The sequence below is a fragment of the Falco rusticolus genome, chromosome 2 (assembly GCF_015220075.1).
Source record: "Falco rusticolus isolate bFalRus1 chromosome 2, bFalRus1.pri, whole genome shotgun sequence".
Taxonomy (NCBI): Eukaryota; Metazoa; Chordata; class Aves; order Falconiformes; family Falconidae; genus Falco; species Falco rusticolus.
The window spans coordinates 90,137,935-90,159,702 of NC_051188.1; the positions used below are offsets into that span (position 1 = coordinate 90,137,935).

The window sequence follows — 21,768 nt, forward strand, 5'->3', positions numbered from 1 at the left end:
TATATTTATTCTCGTGTAAATATTTTTGAAGCAGAACAGCATCTAACTGAACAGACACTGGACCTTAATATTCCTTACAAAAGAAAACTACTTAACTGCAGACTCAGCTCAAGATGGATAACTTCAATGGTTCTACACATTGTAAGGCTTATGCAAACATTTCAGTTGTCACTTTGTTTCTGGTTTATTATCTTCTAGTATTTGGGAAAATCATTGCACAACTGGACTTTAGCTTGGACTGTTCACAGACTAAGCATAGGCAATTTTCACTTCACCTGGTAAGTGTTCAATGAACTGCATGACTTGCATGACTTACTACTTTCTCTTTCATAGATGAGGAGAAGATTGATTCCTGCTTCGTAAACTAAATCAAAAATCCAAGCTGGCACAACATATACTTATGACTTTAATGATTTTTTTGTTACTAAAGATGATTACTGTATTGCATGATTAATGATCTACTGTACCTAACCTTATTCAAGATTTAAAACTAAAACTTACCTTTAAATGATACCATCTTGAAACGATTGTACCTAAAATTTTGTATATTTTTAGATTGTGGTAATGGTGGGGACAGCCTTATTTATCTATTTAATTTTTCCAAGTAGTAACAACTCTGTTCTAACTCTGAGTGTCTTGATTTTCTTCCTGCAAGCTTACAGCTGCGAGTTTCTCTTTAAACAGTAAAATAAATAAATAGTATAAATAAAGTTTTCATGACTATGAAATAAAAAATTCCAGTTTCATCTCTAGAAATCTGCAAATAACTAACTTTTGGTGAATGAAAGACTAAATCAGTGAAAAATCTTTTAAAATCACTCCTAGTTTTAAGGCAACGTGTTCCCAGCAACTCAAACCACCTGAAAATATTGGCATTATAAGCATGTTTGTTCCCATTATAACAAAGCCTAATGGCGCAACGTGTGGAAAGAGGCCTGTCAGAATTGCATCACTCAGAGACATTTCTGCAGACTTGGAGCTCAACTGTTCATTCTGAAAGTAACATTTAGCAGCATCAGTGAAGGTTCCAATTTTGGCAAAAAATACAAAGACGTTCTTGCTGTCAAATCAACACACAACACAACAATGTATGATCATGTTTCTGTGCACCTTACCTCAGAGAGGGAATTCTGCTGGCAACCTAGAGCTTGTCTACAAAAAATTCTGCAGTCACAGGGGTCAACTTCCAGATGAAGTGTATGAAAATAGCATCCCACCAATTTTTTAAAATGCTCTGCTTTTGCAACTGACTCATTAGACTCCATCTAAAATATGTATAATGCTAGCAAATGGCTGCCATATTTCTCTCTGCAGGTTTTGTCCAATTCACTGACAGACAAGCTCAATGCATTGGGCATATCTTGAAAGCTTTCTGAACGAGCAATAGACTGCATATATTACATATAGACTAACACTGACCTGCCATTTGCAGGTTAAATATTTTCTATTTATATAAGCTCGCATTTTTTTCTCTGATTTTATATGACTGGAAAGTATATAACTTCTCCATCCAAGAAAGTCCCTTGCCATATTGCTAACATTCATTGTATTTAATACGGAAAGTTGATGGTATTTTTATAAAACTGTTCTGTACAGAATGTGACATTTTATTCAGCAGTACACCCACAATCCGATGAATCGTGCATCTCTGAAGCACTTGAAATATATTTATGCACTTTAGATTCAGAACCACTCAACCCTTAATTGAAACAGGTTTGACAACTACTGTTGAATTGTTTTGGAGGTATTACAAAGCTTTGCTGCAAAGGGCTGAACTGAACAGAAATAAAAGACCTTTTGCAAAATCAGATATGTAGATGACAATTGGTACAGTCACTGAATATAGAAAATTCCAGTTTAACAGTTTTTATACCTGCAAAAATGCTTGAAGTGATAGAGAGGTTTTACTTTGCTAACTTGATGCCTCTGCTAATTAGGGACACCGCTGAACTGTTTAATAGCCCCTGCGCTGGGAGCCAAGGATAATCACCAGAGGCACAGAAACACTGTATGACAGTGAGTGGGGAATGTGATACCGATTCCAACACTAAACACAACTAAGCAACACGAAGAGGATATAGTTTTACCTACCTGTATATGATAAATCAATTTGAGTGAATGGCCTTAGAACAGTAATAAAGAGCTCTGCCAGTGCCTCGTATATAATTTCCATAGTAAGTGGGTTATCACTGATTATCTTCAATAGGGAGACATTTTAATAATAGGTAATATGAGGCCTGAGTGCACATGATCTCATGTCTAGGAGCTGAATCATCTGCAATTTTATTACTCAGTGACTGCTTGGTAGCAAAAATATTTCTCCACATCCATCTGGATTTTGAAAGGTGTATCATGTCTGCAATTGTGCACTTGGACAGAGTTAGCATAACTGTTCATATACCTTTTCCCTTACTGTCCCACATGCTACTGTAATTCTAGTGCCAACCTGCTGCCAACAGAAGTTGAATTTGGCTTTGAATGCTAACACAGAGGATTTCCTAGAAGACTCCAAGATTCAGAGTTTGTTCACAGCATCTTCAAGCAGTGACAGATGGTGTACAGGTCCCTCCAAACTGGTTACTGTAGTGCTGCCTGGGGGAGTACAGATTCTCAAACTGATTCTGAAGTCTGGTGAGGAACTGAGAAGATGACTGGAGGAACAGTGAGCATGGTGCTGCTATCCTGGGTTGTGTGAATGTGGAGAGCCTGGTGTTAATGAATGACATTATGTGCCAAGGACCATACTAGACTAAACCAGGGATGGGCAACACTCCCAGAATAAGCAGCTGCACTTACTGGAAGACTTGATTAGAAATGAGGCAACAGCAGGTACAACCTAGTTAGTTTTATGTGAGAATGACAGAACGCCCAAAAACCTTCCCACACACATTGCTACCTCTGAATTATGGCAGTATGCTGTAAGACACTGCTCTTCAACCCCTAGCTGATCCTCCTAGGGTGCTCTGTGGTGAGGCAATCAGGGTATGACTCAAGGCACACATAATTTTCTGATGCTTCTTTTAATCTTCTACCACTACAGAAATCCTAATCTCTTGATGTTTCTACTTGGCTGACGAAGTCACCCCTTGCTTCTTACCAGGGAAAGGAGGTTTTTTTGCACAGTATCTCCCAGGAAAACTGCACTGCAGCAACATGTTGCAGGGAGACAAAGCATGTGCATCTTCCTCGTGGCACCAGACCAGAAGGTCAGGGCTAAGGCTCCTGTCATATAGGTTGGTACAGAACCATGACTTTGGAGGGCAAGGAAGACACCATGTGGCAAATTCAAAGTGATAGTCTTTTGAACACAACTCTCCCTGAAAAATGGTTACAAATACAGTCTCTGTAAAGAAAAGACTAGATTAAATAAATTGCTGCTGCAGCTCCGAGCTGTAAGCTTTTTGGGCCAAAAGACAGAACCCTACTGATAAAGGATGCAGCGCCACAGAACTAAAAAGTGAGGTTTTGACTCAGTGGGCAGTGGGCGGACAGACATTTGGATAAGCTCTGGATCGTCATGACCACTGCAATTTTCTGGTGCCTGCTGCCAGGTACATCTGTAAAAAAAGAGCATGGATTCAAAAGCCAGCTGCTTGCCAAAACAGCTAGCTGGATAGCAACACTTCTATGAATCACTGACAACTCTAGGGAACAACCTCCCCAACACCACTGAGGACTGACCCTTTCTTTTTCCTGTCTGCAAACAGGATTTCTACTGCAGCAAGCTAAAGCAAAGCAACTCATTATTTTCCATATGCCACTTGTTTAAACCCATGAAATATTAGACATTAAAAATAAACATATGTCAAATGCTGTAAACCTGCAACTCCAAATGAAATGCCAATAGGGCTTTAGCACACACCTCAATATAGCAAAAAGAGTAGAAATCCCCCCAAATTAAATGGCATTAAAATTAAAGTCTTTAGGGGAAACTCAATCATGTCAGAATTTAGAAGAATGGTTTTATTTCTGAGACCAATTTCATACATTCCTGCCCCCTGTGAATTCAAACACCAAGTGCAATGTTTGAAATTTTTTTTTTCAGTTTACAGATTGTTAAGTTTCTTCTGATAGGGGACACAAACTCCTCGGTACCACATACTGGAGCGTATCAGCAGTACGTTTTCTGCTTTTAGCTATCTTCTGTGGCCTTCTTAGGAATTATCCAGTGTCTGTGGACCAGAATCTGAAGGAGCTAATCAAAACCCCTGAGAAAGAAGGAATTCTCTAAAGCAACAACAGTGATACTCATATGTGAATTGCTTTCAGATGACAAGATTGAGGCCTGATACACAGCAGGGAAAAAAGAACAGATGAACTTGCAGTAAGAGCTGACAGAAGAAACCAAACTAACACCACATTACCTTGCTCTTGTTTGATCCTCTCTCTTTCTGCATAGCCAGCAGCAAGCATGTTAATCCTGTTTAGCCATCTGAAATAATATTAAAAAAAGCAGTGATACCAATCGAGCGTCTTAATTTTTGGCTGCATTTCTACAAAAAACAAAGTTAAAAGCATCTGAAGGAGATTCAGGACAATGTTATTTCTCATATTAGACAGCAGTTTTCTTTGATACTCTTACTCAGGGAGTCTCCAAAGATCTATGATTTTGCTGTTGAACAAACGCTTTTCACAGCAAAGGTTTTATTTCAAATGGAAAACCATGTATGATGTCAAACATCTGTAAAATAAAGGATTCGGAGATAATCAAAGAACTATTAAGTCTGCTGCTCACAGATATGTCATCACACCAGTACTCCTGCTGTTCTGACTTCTTAAGAATAAATACCACTTTCCAGAGATTTAAGCAATATTTTAAGGCCTGAATTGGCAACTTAGCAGAGGAACAGAGCAGAAAGCATCAATAAAAAGAACAAGTTCACTCACAAACAGTGAGGTTTAATTATGCCATTATGTCTTTTAGAGCTTACCTACAGTGCCAAGTACAAAGAGGAGACATATCAAAATTCACTTTTGTGTTCATGTCAGAGAAGCAGGGGGAGAAAAGACAGTTGCCACAATGCAATTCATATATAAGGCTTTAACCTCAACTTAGACTTGAAAAAATGCTTCCAAAAGCTGCAGAAATTAAGAAAAAACCAAACAAACCAGAACTACTCCTGTTGTCTTCCAGCAGTGTGCCAAGTATACGCTCAACTGCCTGCAGCAGCACACCGCTTCAACCTGCCTTCTTCCTCCATGGGGCAATTAGGGTATTCATTATACAAATGCTTACACTAAATCAGGTCCCCCGTCACTGAGGCTTTAAATCACTACAACAATCTCCCGTGGTTGTCCATTCCATGGTAAACCTGGAATTACTTGCTCCAGTCATTCCACAGTCAGGATTTGACAGGCTTGGTTTGCCAACCAACTGGCTTGCAATTTTACTGCTAGGGTATACAGGAGGACAACTGAAAGCAGGTTTGTGCTTTTTTCAGGAATGTGAAAGCCCTGTTTCAGAAAACTGTGCCTGATGGGTTTCATTTGCACATTGTGTGCACAGAAACAGGATGTAGTATTGTCTCAGCAAGGGATACACCTTGATAATCACTCCTGCATGCCAGCCTTCAAGACATTTCAGTGCAAACTAAGCAGGCATCAGATCATAAAGTACAGTTACTCTCCTCAAAATTAACTCCTGTCACTGTCCTTCCACAAACAGTGATCATATATATGATCTGTAAATCATGTTAATGGTCCATAAATCACCAAACATTGGGAAGAAAGCTAGAGAATTACTCCTGAAGTGATTACAGAATACTTCATGTTAGCATACAATCAAAATTTTTACCAGACAATATGGAAGCTGAAGGAGACTTAAAATTTCAGTTGTAATTGTTAGGAAGTGCCATACACTTATAAAAATAACTGGCACATAGGTACAAAAATCCAACAAATCATGTCTCAGACAATGATTTCACATCTTCACACATAAAGGTGACCCGCTACTATCTTTTAGGTTCACGTTCCTGGTATGTGAAGGCCTTCTTTGGGGAATAAAGCTCAGTTGCCTCGACAGCTTTGCCAGCCCAAATGAGAGTCACTGAGGCAGGAACCTCACTCAAAATATTCCAGCCCCGTGCTGCCAAGGGACCAACAAAGGCCACAAACTTGTCCGTGTTCAAAGGGTAAAGCAGCAGCAGAAGACAAGTGCCTGTTTTGTCAAATGGCATGGCAGACAGTGGTGGCCCTTTGCTCCCTCTTGCATACTTTGGATTTCACATTCCCCATTCAGCTCACGGTTTACCACACCCCAAGCACAGCCAGCAGGGAACAGCCACCTACAGAACCCCTTTGGAGAGCGCTGCTGACCACAGAGTATTAGACCATACACCTACAAAGGTTCTCCTGTTGGAAAACTTCATTCTGCCCTAAATATGAGATAGCATTTTGCACGAAGCATGCGTGACAGTAAGGTAACTGATTAAATTAACAAACACTTAATTGACAGTCCATTATACTGCTTACAGCTACAGTAGATGATTGTTTCCAGAAAAATGTTATTTCCTGAAAAGTATAATCTGATAAGAACCACCCAGGAAATGTATACCAGTCTGAGAGAAAGACAGCAGACTGACTTCACATTTGATGATTTTCTGCAGATCATTATCTGTGTCATGGTTTGGAATATCACCTGCAATGCCTGTAGGGTGAATGAGAAAGCACTGATGTGGCTATAAACCACTAACAAACAGCTTTTGAGCTGTTTGCCAGTTTAGAAACTAAAGAATGGTATTGACTTCTTCTGCATATTTTCTGCTATGTGGCTGCTAAAGCTTCTTCAGATATGGTTAGAGAATTAACATTATCTTAATAAAGCTTGGATAGAGTTATGGCTCATTTAAGTTAGAATTGTATGAGAAATCCAATGCACTGGGCTTGTATCACAGGGAAATGTAAAGATCTGCAGAATGGAAAAGGAGTAAACCACGTCCACTTTACAGACAAATGTTCCAGTGTACAATTATACAAATATTCCTTACTATGAATATTTACTAGGACATGGGAGGATTTAAGTCTTTCTTCCCTGCAGTGTTCTGTGTCCTGGTAGCCACTGTAACTTTTAGAGGGTGAGAAGCCAAGAAAATATTCCTTCCTTACTGCAAATGCAGCTTTAAATTTCTTGTAAGAATTATAAGATCTATTTGTTAGGTATGACAATAAATACAGCAGCACTAGTAGTTGTAGCAGTCATCTCGATTTTGATTTTGGAGATTTTTTTTCTTTTTAAGAATAGTACATACATTTCTTGTCAGTATTTAATTAAAACAATTATGACACATAGAACAGGATAAAAAAAATATATCTTTGTGTAGACCTGTAACTTCTGTAAAGAAGAATGCACAGTAATGGTATTCTCACAAAACATTAGGAAACATTTTTCTATCTTATCTCATGCTCCAGGTACATGCAATGTTTTTTTAGTCAAAGCAGGGTGTCAAATTGTCCTTATTCATAAAGCTCAAGGATATAGGACAAGAATATGGATGCCTTACAGTGTCTTTAAGTACCAACTGCAGTTTAACCAGAATGAAGAGGCCTGCAGATGTGGCGGGAGAATTTTTAGAGGTTGCCTTCACTAGAAATCTTGCAAAGATTTTCTCATGTGCTAATACTACAAGCTGACTTGTCAGCTTTCATTTCTCTTATAAATATCAATACTCAATGTCACAAAAAGAGTAAGAGGACAGCTCAATTACAGTAGGTCAAGGAAATTCTCAGACAAATATTCCACATGAAGTTACTGACTGGATTTTCCTACCTAGAAGATACAATTGTGGTAGCCATATATGTCATCACTTAAAAAACTGACAGTTTGGAATAAAAAGGAAAAGTAAGAGTATTTCAAGTATTTAAGCTGGCCAACCCTGAAAAAGATGCATTTGCCTCTGAGCTGGTCAGGATTTTTGAGTAAAGAACAAATGGTTAGTCCGTAAAGTAGCAGGCACAGTTACCACGGAAAATCAAAATAGTTACATATAGTATCATCTAGTAGATGTATATGGACTGCCTTCTGCATCAGAATATTTTCTTGGAATGGGAATAACAGTGAATTTTGAAGTTAGATGTTTCTATGACTGTACATTTATACCAGCAAAACAGTATTTTGCATTGATAAAGGATAGTCTGTCCTTCTCCTCACTCAGACTAAGCATGTTATGAGGGTAGAAAGAACAATTTTGCTGCTGCAACCATGCAGATGAAAGGAACTTCAGATGCCACAACAATAAAGTTCAGTGATCATAGTTCTCCAGTCTCTTTACCAGCCTAATGGTGTGGCACAGTCATAAAAGTAGTAAGAAAATTTAAATCATGACAGAGTTAACTGAGATTAAAATACGCATTTTATGTGAGTAGATACACACAAACAAAACCTTCATATCGTGCATTTTTTTTTAAAAAAACAACTAGACCATTTTATATAAGGGATGAGGGAACTGAACCATTTTGAACTTTCAATTGGACTATGTATTAGCAGTTTTCTACTTTTATTTCTTCTGCTTCAAGTATAGACAGAACTGAAATGACTGCATGATACATAATTAAAATGTATGTCATAAACCTGACAACAGAAAGAACAGTACTTGATCAAAACACTCTTAATTTAACTTAATAACTTGATTGTGTATTTTACTTCAGCTAGACTACAAAATGCTTCTACACAGGAAATATTTTATTAGCTCTGCATTTGAAAGATTATTTTTCAGTAACCCACTTTTTTTCCCCATATATTGAGTTAATTCAACATTTGCAAAAGTGAACTAGTTTCTCTAATACATTAAACAAAGAGAAAAAATCAAATTATTTGGTGAGACTCTGATGGCAATTCAGATGTAAGAATTTCAAGTGATTCCATAAACCTTGATAGAGTTACTTTAAATTTACATGTGCGTAATTCAGATTACAATTGGGTCACGCTCAACCTAAATAAATTAATAAGCACTTATTTCAAAATATGATAAAAAGACTACTTGTGCTGGGAAGTTAAAAATCTTTTAGTTCTTGAATTTTAGGCTGTGCAATATATTTTTAAAGTACTGAGGAATATTTGCTGCTGCTTTCCAATTACTGAAAAATTATATATATTTTTATTCTTAGAAACAAGGTGCCTTGTCATACTGACTGAGGACTTCCTGACAGAAATAATTTATCTACTCCTGTAGTTCAGGATATGCTGAATAGACCATGCCATTATTCTGTTTGCTGCGCAGCAAATTGTACTTTGAGTGACTGGCTTGACAGAATTATCAAGGAAAGGCAAGCCTAAAAAGTTACAAAGAAATAAAAAGGTTTTAAGTTTTCTAACTGAGGACAGACTTTTGAAGTGAGCCTTAGTCATGCATGAACTTTTGAAAAAATGTTAACAGACAGCTCTTTCTAAACGAAAGCAAACATAGTATAGTATCTGCATACTTTTCCAGTCAAATATTATCAGTAAAGAACTGGCACTACCCTGAAGGTGTGCTCTGCCGGGTAGCTGAATATAGTACATGCAGGAGAGATTAAGCCATGGTTATAGCACTTACTAACAGTTTTATGGATTGAGTTTTATCTCCTTTTTCCTCTGTTTTAAAAGCAATTTTGCTCACCAAGGATGTCCACAGACATGATCCCAGATAGAACAAAGTTCAGGTTGCAGTAATAGATTTTTTTTTGCATCCTCTGCCATATGATGAAAACGGCTTATTATTTTGAACTGAATAAATTTCAGTTTATATGATGAAAATAAATAAACTCCCAAATATTTGAACAGACATGAGATTCATGTTTGTAATTTATCATTCAAATGAATTAAGAGGAGCTGTGTTTATTTTGTGGTGAAGTCTCAATCATTTTTCTGGGGGGGAAAAAATAAAAAGAATTGCACCAGTGGCCTGAAATAGGTAACAGTAAAATTCAATACCCAAAGAAATAAGACTTAAGTCCTTGTTCTTTTTCCGTTGCTGAAATTTTCCCCACTAAATTCAATACAATGAAAATTTCACTTCAACATGTTGGTTAAATTCATGGCAGTAGAGAGAATGTGCAAAATTCATTCCTTATAATCTCCACTTTCTTTTTCAACACCAACAGAAGAAAAATTAATGACTGCTTTAAATCTTTCTCCAACTTCTCGTTCTCTCCAGGGCCAGAAATAGTAGCATCCTCAGAGCAAGCATCACATGTCTTCGGTGGTATGCTGGGAAGCAGAGCTGGAGATACTGCACTTTCACAGGTGCCAAACAGCGAAAAGAAGAAACCTGGAATTCTGAAACTGTGTTTGGATGTAGTTTCACATGCTGCATTCCTTTCTTTTTAGAAAGAGGGAATCTTGTTTCTAAAAGTCTTCAAACTTTTTTTCAAACTTGTTTAAAAAAAATAAATTGCATGTATTGAGTATTTAGCATATGCAGCCACTCAGAAACAATGCTACTCTGCACTTATTTTCTCAGCTACTAAACTCAACTTTTTAGATTAACCTGCAATTTATCATCACCGTGTTATTACTAGCTTCAAGAAGTGTCACATTTAAGGAACGGTTCCTCAAACTTTGCTAGATTTCCTTACCTGTTCATATCATCTAGATGTTCAGCAGCAAAATAAAAACTTTTGATCTTAGGATGGCAGGCTTTGAATGCACTGTAGAGGAAAAACATAATTATACAATTATAATGGCACAACTCTTTTTTTTAATTTTATTTTAAATGTAAGGTAGTGTGGTCACCAAAGAATGAGATGATTTCAGATTTCCTGAGTTGTTGGATGCCCCCAAACGGTATATAAACATACAACTTTTAGGATTGTGCCAGATCTCACTAAGTAAAATACTCCTCAAGTACCTCTTTCTGAATAATGCTTCATTCATATCTGCATAAATATTGTTCAACAATTACCTGCAGTGTACTATATCTGGATAAAGTTAACTTTAAGGACATAATTTTATGTATCAGATAATTTTGCTGATGCACCTATCTGTAGGTGTCAGTTTTTCTGAACAGAAAACTGACTGAACAATTTATTCCATACAACACAAAAACTCTCAGTCCTGGTGATTTCTCACATCCTGATGACCTTGGCATTACCTTTAGCTCCAATGACTGCATTTCACACAGAAAAATGTGATGCGCTGATTGACTTCTGAAAAGCTGTTATAAATCAACACTGTGTTCTTGAGGTCATTCTAAGCAATGGGCAATTACATCTCATCTTTTCTTTCCACCAAAGTAATCATCATGACTGGGCTGAGAGGATTACTGCATTTCATACATAATATGAAATAAATTAGTAGAAAGAATTTTTAAACTATGTTGGATAAAGATTTATGGTGAAGTACTTGAAGATCCAGAAAATGCATCTGAAAGTAATTAATAATTTACAGTACAGAAGAATAATTTTTGAGAATAGCCTCAAGGTCTCTCTTAAAATAAGAACAAAAAATATGTAACAGTCCCAAAGAAAATAAGGAAAACTGCAAACACAATACATGAAGAACATTATCAGCATTTTTCTGAGACACAATGGATTTTATATATACTTATATATAAAAAGATATAAATAAAATAACTCTCTCTAATCCATTGTGTCTCACAAAAATGGTAAAGATGTTCTTCATATGTATCATGCTTTCAATTTCCAATATATATGTCTGTGTATGTACACATATGTAAATACATGAAAATAGCTTTTAAGAAACCAATGATATGAAATTGACATCCAGGAAAGTTACTGCTAGCAAAGGTAACATACAATTGACATAAAAAGAATTCCTCTAATGCATTAGAGCATGACACAATGTAATACAAGTGAAAGCAGATGTACGGTGACAAGTTACTAAGACCCAAAACCTGACTTCTTAAAATTGTTACAGCATCTGTCATCTGGATTCTTGGGAGTTTTTATCTTTATCTCCCAAGCAAGCAAGGAATTTTAATAGCCACATTTTATGTTTTACTATCCACTAGATACCAAATCAAGTAAAAAAAAACCAAACAATTTAAGCAGGGTGCAATTCTGAGAAATGAGTTGATTTTATGCTGCCCCAACAAAAGGAAAAAATGAAGCACTTCAGCAATGCAGCCCAAGACACAGGACAATAAGCCCAAGCTGACGTATCTTTTTTTTTTTTTTTTTTTTTTTTAAATGCAGTTTTCATCTTCTGCCCTTTGAGACCATCGTGAAGAGTAGAGTTCATCCTGAAGAGATATGTTGACCAACTGATACAAGGTCAGTGTCTTCTTTAGAACTGTATGCACTAAAGATCATATCATTTTACTTTTGTAATTGCTTTTATGTACAAATTTCAGTGATTCTACAGTCTTGATAAAATAAAATTAATAAATAAATGAATAATGATAATAATAATGATGATAATAATGCTGATGACGATGATGATAATAATAATAATAGTAATAATACCAACCAGTAAAAAAACATTAGAAGGCAAGGCAAAAAGTTTTCAACAATAATGACTCTAAAAACACCTCTGTGGGAATATGTACCTGTCACATTGCTACATATGCTTGAATTTGCATATAAATAATGAGTGGATTTGTGCAATGGCAAAAATCTGGACAGTGGCGCACACAGCTAGGTGAGAAGGAAAGTTACGTGAAACCTTTAGGCCATACCTTAAAAGCACAGCAAATCACTGTCATTCTCTTTTTTCACTCTGCCTCAGGACTGATACACTGTGTCATCAAACTCTGAGATGATGCTAACTATTTGGAGTTACATTAAAGATTTATTCCTGGCCATAAACTTGAGCAGAGGACTTTTATTTGGATGGTCTCTTTATTAAATGTAAAGCTTTTAAGTGTGAGCTTAAAGGTATCACACACACACATACTCCAACCCCCAACAAACAAACAAACAGTCTGCCAAAACCCAAGGAAACAAAGAAGAAAAAAAATAGGAAAATAAAGGGACAGAAGCAGCCAAGCAGCCTTCTTGCTCTTCATTAATTTTGCTCTAGTCAAGCACTGTGATTCATGATAAAGTAAAAACACCTTCTTAAAGGGCACACAGAAATTTACCTGTTCAGTATGAGCTTATTTGTGATACAGCCAAATGATCATTGTAACAAAGTCTATCACTGTTTTAAGGGAAAAACTTCTCCTTTGATCCACTTTTTCTATTGTATCATTGCATTATTTCTGAGCATACTTACTACTTCTTGCGGCATTCACTGGCTCTGTCAATTTTAAATTCAGGTAGACTGATGAATCCTTCTGCTTTTTCATCCTGCAAAGACAGTTCTAGATATTACTGCTGTTAAGGTGTCAGAAAAAAAACCAATCACCACACTGAAAACTTAAAAGGTATTTTCACTTACCTGCTTCTTACATAAGGAATACTGATGTATGCTCTGCTCTGGCAAATCTCCCACAGAAGTCACTGGGACTTTTGCCAAAGTAGTAAGGCAGATCCCTTGGTGTAAAATACAATTTTAAAAACCCAGTTTTCTCAAACAATTTCACAGCTGAACCAGCATTTGAAAATATACAACATGACCAAATGTATTCAGGCAATTAGTAATTGTAATTAGTTAATTTTGGGGGAAGATGGACTAATTACTAAGGAGAAATGCAGTCTACTGTAAGAAATAGGGGGAAAAGCAATTTCAATGTGTGCTGTTTACCACCTTTATGATAGCACAGCTAAGAGGCATGATATCCCTTCAGCTACCTTCATCTCTCTCCAAGACTTAAGAGAGAAGATATCTGACCTTCCTCCGCTCTCCTCTAAAGATGTGCACATAGTATATTTTATCAGATATTCTATCTCCCTTGACTTCTCACAATTTGAAAGTGTTATTTATTTTAAGCCAGTAATACAGAAAACCACAGAATCTCTTATCTAACTGCTCGTAACGTTGCATGAGAAATTAATACAGATCATGAAAGTGAAGCTGCAGAAAACACATATGGATGCTAAGGAATTCCATGGAATGATGATCTTTTTCTCCCTATATCCATGGTTATTTATGCTACATATGCAGTCCATATGACTGTTTTCTTAAAAATGAATAAATGAAAGACACAAATCAGCATATAAAACCAGAACTAAAGTTGTTCTGTGGAAGGTACAAGGTTGTAACAGGCTTTGCATTAGCAGGTATTTTTTAATTAAAAGGACACTGTTTAGAATAACCTTGCTATTACTTTTTTGTATGGTTGCCTAAGGAAACACACTTTTGGCAAGAGCACTGTTTGCTTGTCTGTCCATCTGCCACTGAGGCTCCCCCTGCCAGCTTTTGAATCTACTGGTGATTGCAGACACTCCGGTGAGGCAGCTCAGGTCTCAAAAGTAATCAAGTGTCAGCAAGTTTCAGGGAAAACTGGGACGGGGGGAACCAGAGGTGCTCAGACCCCTGTCCATGGGAAGGTAAGGCACAGCTTAGCAGTTCCACATGCTCCTTGGCCACTGCTGGTGACCAGTTGTCGTACTTGTAGATATGAAGTACTGCCCTGATGAAGACCTCACAGTAGCACTTGAGGAGGTAGGATGGAAAGGAGGGAGTTAGAGTTACTGATCTGAAGCTAGGATCAAGGCACAAAGAGGATGAGTCTGTGGGAAAACAGGCTTGGTAACTGTTCATGGAACAACTTGCTTTCTGCCTACTCAGGGAAAAGTTAGCGATCACAGTATTTAAAACAGGTTAAGTACAAATGCTTGGAGTGATTAAAAGAACAAATCCAGGACTGAGTGCGTCCACATGATGGCAATGATTTTATCCCAGCATATTTATTAATAAGACTAATAGGGTTTAAAATTAATGTCTCCTAACTCACTGGCAAAAAGCTTTTTTGCTGAAGTTGATATAAATAAATGTGTACTAATACAGAACATGTTGCACAATCAAAGCTGTACACAATTCAGTTGGGCTGCTCTAGCACTCTTAAGTTCAGCATGTATGAGCACTGAAATCATACCAACAGCTACAGAGAAATAATGACAGGAGAATACAACTGAGAAAACAAAACCATCTTCCTTAACTGCCAGAGGTTTTGGTGATTTCACTAGCACAGATAAACAAGAAACACCAGGCAGCACATCATTAAAGTTTATACTCCCATTACTAAGCCTGAATGACAGGTTTAAATAACTACCGTTTCCCTTTCAAGGTTTGAGGACAGATTTACTCTAGACTGGTGAGAGCAGGACACAGGAAAGTACGTTATTTCTCCTTGTAGCAAAAGGTGAATTTGAAAGACTAAATGTCCCCAGACCTTAATGGTATATTAGTCAGGCAGTTAATATTAATTTCAGTGTGATTATTTGGGTGAATAGTTACTCACATATATAAGCACTCAAAGCACTGGCTTTCCACTAAATCATGACAACAGCACTACACAGCGTATTTGTTGAGATAATGAGCACAGATGCTTACCTCTTCGTTGATATACCAATATAAAGATGTATCCTTCAGGACAAACCAGTATTTTTTCCATTTCTGGGAGAAGTAACTCTTGGCATCTTTCTTTTTCCAAAGCCAGCCTTCACAGTCCCCTCGACCAAGATCTTTACACGAGATCCGCCTTTTGCTTTTACCAGGAATAGGAGCTGAAAATGGCAACAAGATGATGTGAAAGATTTGACTTGTCCACTAAATCAACAACACCGCTAGTCAGAAAGCTATGCATTTGCTTAAGAAAATTAATTTAAAATTTCAACCTCAATTTCCCATGAATAAATTATTACAAACATCCTATTTCGACCACAAAGTCTATGCAAGGCACCATAAGTCAAAAACCAAATGAAACCAGGCATGGTCAGCACCTCACAGAGCTCATATTCTGTGGATAAGAAGGAAAAAAAAGGGGGGATGACAATGACACACAACACAGAAAGAAAAAATTACAGAGAAAAGACACACAGCACATAAATTCATGTTCTTTCACACTTGGCTGCCAAATACAACTATGTAAATACTTCACGGGTATTCAAAACCCTCACTTTGCAGATCATTTTGCAACTCAACCGTTCCTAAGGCATTTGTACTTTTAAATCAAAGGAAGGCAATTTACAAAGATATAAAATACATGATGGCTTAGGTAATGAGCAAGGGCTGCAGTAAGGCATTACATGCACACAGCTGGAAAAACGAGCCTTGGCTCTGAAGAGGCTAAAGTCTCAGTATCCAAAAAATACCCAAAACCCAAGAGCAGATATATGTAGGTGAAGGAGCATTAAGAAACTATGAGACATCAGTAACGGACTAACACCTTCTCAACACAATCAACATAACCAAACACTGGATTGGAGCTAACAAGTTCTGGTTCCTCAGATACTGCAACACCATAAGCATTAATATTGGCAATCCCCTTCCTATCAATAGGTGAAAACAAATTTAATTTTTACCTTTGTTCTTCTTTTTACTTTTCTGCTGTAGAGAAGACTGCTGAAATGTCTACAAAAAAATCAAAACAGAAGATGTGAAAATACACTGTTTATATTTAACATAATAAAAGAAGTGTAACACTGTGAACAGTGAAGTCATCACCAGGTAACACCAGCCAACAGACTTATAGGCCTAAGAAAAAAGGTAATTTTAGTTCATTTGTTCATAAGGTTGTAAAGCAAAAGCACACAGTGAAACATCTTAAAATAGACCACAAATTCGTTTGCCAAAACTGAAGTTTCTCTCTAAGATGGTCACCTTTCTTTCTGTTAATAAGGAATGTCTCCTTTTGGGTAGTATGATAGTGAGGCTACTCAACCTGTGCGTGTCTAAGACATCACCTAATTAAGGCCTTCTTGACATAAATATGCAAATTAACACGTTGTCTACCACAGGTGTGAAGGCATTTATATGATGGTCTGTCATGGATTAACCCCAGCCAGCAACTAGGAACCGCGCAGCTGCTCACTCACCACCCTGCCTCCTGCCCCAGCGGGATGGGGAGGAGAATCAGGAAAAAGGTAAAACTTGTGGATTGAGATAAGAACAATTTAATAACTGAAATAATGTAAAATAAATAATAACAACAACAATTGCAATGAAAAGGGGGAATAGAGAGAAATAAAAAACAAAAGGAAAAAAAAGAGTGATGTACAATACAATTGCTCACCACACATTGACTGATGCCCAACTAATGCCCAAGCAGCAATCAGCAGCTCCCAGCCAACTTCCCCCAGTTTATATACTGAGTGTGACATCGTATGGTATGGAATACCCCTCTGGCTAATTCAGGTCACCTGTCCTGGCTGTGTCCCCTCCCAATTTCCCGTGCCCCTCCAGCCCTCTCGCTGGCAGATCCTGAGAAACTGAAAAGTCCTTGACTTAGTGTAAACATCACCCAGCAATAACCAAAACCATCAGTGTGCTGTCAACATTATTCTCATATTAAATTCAAAACACAGCACTGTACCAACTACTAAGAAGAAAATTAACTTTATCCCAGTTGAAACCATGACATGGTCTTTAGAACATCAGACAATTTGTTCAGAAACTGGTCTAATGTTTTTCAAGACACCAATAGAATTCTACTAAATCAGAACTGGGAAAAAAGTTTCCCAAATAAATATTCTGAAATAGAAAACACTTTATTTTTTACTATGTTTTGACTGGAAGTATTTCCCTCCAGTTGATCCACTCCCATGAACCAAACCATTGCCTTGGCAATGAGACAGAATAGAAATTATTCCTTTACTTAAGATCCTAGCTTATTAAAATTGCCATACTTATTAACACATTCTACTGTAACTTCTGTTAAAAACCTTTGACTTACATAATCACTCTAGTGAATTAAAAAATAATTCTGTATTTAATCATTCAAAAATTTAAAGACATGATTTTAGTTATTTTGAATTTTAGTTTTCTATAAAGATAGACAAATGTCTTAGGGCTGAAACTAAGAAAAGGCCACATTAGTGTCCGAGTATTAAAACTTCTTACTTCCGCTTACCATGAATCAATTAAAAAACCCAAAGTTTTTGTGCCACTTGACAAAAATACATCTAAGCAAAAGCACTGACAGCCCTGTGAACCCAAATCCCATTCCTAGCAGATAAGACAAACCCTCACCCCATCTTACAAGGCTCCCTTTTCGGTTCAAGAAGCTGCTTTTCACCTTCTCCTCCCTGCTTCCTGCACACCTGAGCTCACAAGCAGGAGGCCAAGGCTCAGCTTCCAAGGACGTCTCACCGCACAGCTGAGACATTCTCAGGCAGTAAATACTAACATGTCCGTGGGGGTAAATTACCAGCAATACAAACGATTATTAAGTGTAATATAAAAAAGTAACTGACTCAGTAGATGTGCTGAACCCTTGTAGACCATATCTGAAAAAAGCTACTCAACTGTATTGCCACCTCAGATGGTCAAAACAGGCTTCCACTTCAAAACAGTGGAGGAAAAACGAGCCCATTTGTTTTCATTCCCTGGCTCTTGTCCTTTTTCTTCTGCTACTGGTATCAATTCAATCAGCACCAGCTCTCAGCAAGCCAAGACAGCAACACCATCCCAGCTTATGTCACATCAAACATTTTGACCTGCGTAGGATGAAGAGAGATCTTTATGGCCCAGGAATAACAGAGTTACTGGACAGAAATGTGCAAATAAATCCCTCTTAGATGTTTTGAAAATCTTACCTAACTCAAGTGGTTGAAAAAACACACACCTGCACAAACCCAAAGCTTCTCACCTTAGTACTTCTCAGTTCACAACCCAGATAATTTTTTTCTGCTGCTTGACTTTTCTGCACTAATATTTTCACAATGCCAAAACAGAAAAGGAAAACCTCTGCTTGATTTTCTTATAAGTGACTCTGAAAGCAGATGAGAGCAATATGAAAAGCCTTCTCTTTAAATGTTTTGTCTGTAAATTGAACCTGCAAATGTGAGCCCGTACCTCTCAACTTCTGAGTCAGTTTTTGGGAAGAAAGGGTAATGAAGGGGTATCAGTTTTTAATAGGAAGACAGCATGTAATTTAGATGTCTAGCCATTTTTCCATACATTATGTCATATTGCAAAATAGAAAGGTTTCATTAAATTCAGTTATTATTCTAAATTAGCTCATTAAATTATAATTAAGGACAAAATCTACAACAGAGTGAAGTTCCTGGGAACTATTCAACTGACTTCAGTGATTTTAGCTAACACTATAGATTATTTTACATAGACTTTGGGCTTTAAGTTGGTTTGTTCTTTACAGAAACAGCACCAGCTATTTTTTTACCCAGATGTATAAGCACTGTTCATCAGTCACTGCCATTCAGTTTCTAACTCACATCATAGGTAATGCAAAAAACCCCAAGTTAGGATAAAATCTAAAAATGTTTCTTCTGTTGCCTTTTTTTTTTTTTAGGAAATCATCAAATGCATTCTCTTTCCAATTATTAGATAATGCTTAACACCATTTTCTCAGTGCCGTCTAGAATCACAGAATGATGAAGGAGGTCATGTCCTTCCTTCTGCTCAGAGCAGGGCTTGCTTTGAAGCCAAGGCTGGATCATGTTCTTCAGGGTCATCTCCAGCCTAGATCCAGCTCCTCCAAAGAGGGAGATTCCAATTCCACAAGCTCTTTAAGCGACCTGTACTAATGTCAGCCACCATAATTCTTCCCCTTTTACAGCTTAATTCTATGATGTGGCAAATATGGAGATCATATAAATACTTCTCTTTAATGCCATGAACCCTAAAACTCTGGATTCACACCAAAACCAGAAATCTAGTTGTACTAAAGCAAGTTTGCTGCAAGACTGTTTAATCACCCACCCACAAGGCCAGATCTCAACATATGTTCACTGCATTTTGATTCTGATAGATCTTGAGCTTTGAGCAACTGCTTTCACATACAATTTGTCCTAGTTTCCAAGAATTCACCTTTCCTACTAATTCTGAGATCAAGCATGAAATGAAATCGAAAACAGCATTCTATATTAAAGAAAGTTGTTAGTAACTCAAAATAATAAATAAAATGGAAACAAGACTGTCACTGAAAAGATGAAATGGAATACTTTAACCAATGGAAACTGTCATTCTTGAAGAACATTTGAAACTGTTTAATCATATTCTGAATTATATGCTAATCATATAGTGAATTATATGCTTTTCAGTTCCCCAAAATACAATTAGCAAAACTTTCCATTAACCAAAAATAAGGTGTCACTTGCTGTTTGCGACTCCTTTGAATACCCCGAGCCTTTTGGCTTGTTGTGTTTAATAATATACCTAAACTAAGCCCTCTGACAATTGCACATCTAAGTAGAATATCAAATAAACATTTTAGGTATATATATATATATATATGTCTAACTTTGCTATCAGCGAAAGTGCTCCAAAGCACATGTATTTCAAAAGGAACAAAAAATCATTTATTACAGGGATTTTTGCTATGTTTCTGGTTTTTTAATAAGGTGCTAACCTGCCTGTAGCCCTGCCTTTCTGAGGGGTTAGCTGCACATCCCATCAGCCAAGGGAGTTTTCATTGTGCAAGGAAGAACCGTAACAGTTCTCCTCTTCCCTGCAACTGTTCATTACCAAACTTGCTATGTGTGTTATATTTACTTCGACACTCTTCGAAACGCTTGACAGAGTTCTGAAAGCTCATCACAAGATGGCACAGCTGTAAAGAGCAATCCGCCCTATGGTATGCCTTTCCATGCTTTCAGGATTATAGCACAGTAATACATAGTAAAAAACCTCCAGATGGAGGCTCACACTAACAAAAGAGGTCACTAACGCCCTAGAACTGTATTTGGTTGTTCTGCAAGAAAATAGTCACATACAGATGGTATTATCAACAATATCTGCTTGCACACAATCACACATCAGCATCTTTGTATGTACAAGACAAGATTTTTCCAGAAATGAGACTATTAGTATTAATTTGATAGCTCTCTATTTGGAAAAATGTATTTAAAGAAAAGTGTTAAATAATTTACATTTCAATTAACTTATTTGTTTCATGCCAAATAGGAAATTTAATAAACTGATCTTCCAATACCAATATTAAATTGCAGTGAAACTGCTATCAGGAGAGATTAATATTTGATAAAACTCATGTTATGATGAAAGTTAGAAAATTAGTATTCCAGTTGATACCTCAAATAAAAGTAAAAGACAAGCAGACTGGTTATCAAAACTATTGATTTGGAAGGACTGGGTTATTTTGCCAAACTTTGAAGAGTCTGAGGAGGAAGTCTAAAGATCTGGGGTCAAAGTTTTCCTATATAAGAACTTCTGTAAGATCTAATATAAATTCCACCTGTGACCAAGAGAACGTGACATCCCTGTCCAAAAAGCAGATGTATTCTAATAGTTACATGAACCCCTCCATGGCTGCAGAATTTGTAGGTCTATATATATATAAAAAAAAAAGGCCATAACTGAAGCTTCTCTAAAGATCTGGATTGGCCGTAGCAATTAGTACTAAATTTGACGCCTCCTAAAATCCTCTTCCCAGTGCTTATTTCTTTCTTCAGAGATTTGCCACTTGCTCATTTTTGGAAAGTCAGAAGAAAAACCAGGTTATGGAAACAATAATAATCTCTAACGCTTTTACCTGAACTTGAGCTCAGTCTGATTGGGAAGGAAAATGACAGGTATCTTTATAGCTTTTTTGAGAGCTCAAGTTGAATCCAATTTTTCTCAAGCTGCAAGTTTAGATACTAAGGAACTGTTTACAGTCAGACAGTTCCCCTCTGTCACTCAAAGATAACCTTCTCTAGTTTCAGTAGAGTAGCTTGTAACGTTTCTGATTACTGAAACTTTCTCCCGCAGATGGAAAAGACAGTATCTGGAAAAAAATGAAAGCTGGTGCTGCCAATTATTTGATTGAT

General features: G+C 37.0%; 1 protein-coding gene across 5 annotated transcripts in view; it reads right to left on the reverse strand.

The window, feature by feature from the left end:
- Window positions 1–21,768, reverse strand: part of CNKSR2 (connector enhancer of kinase suppressor of Ras 2) — a 220,746-nt gene that overhangs the window by 45,666 nt on the left and 153,312 nt on the right. For all 5 annotated transcript variants that reach the window (XM_037378111.1, XM_037378110.1, XM_037378109.1 and 2 more), the window contains 5 exons: window positions 16,345–16,393; window positions 15,374–15,546; window positions 13,151–13,224; window positions 10,552–10,623; window positions 4,365–4,432 (listed from right to left, as the gene is read on the reverse strand). In XM_037378111.1, coding sequence (XP_037234008.1) covers window positions 4,365–4,432; window positions 10,552–10,623; window positions 13,151–13,224; window positions 15,374–15,546; window positions 16,345–16,393 — 436 coding nt within the window. The remainder of the gene's footprint in view (window positions 1–4,364; window positions 4,433–10,551; window positions 10,624–13,150; window positions 13,225–15,373; window positions 15,547–16,344; window positions 16,394–21,768) is intronic.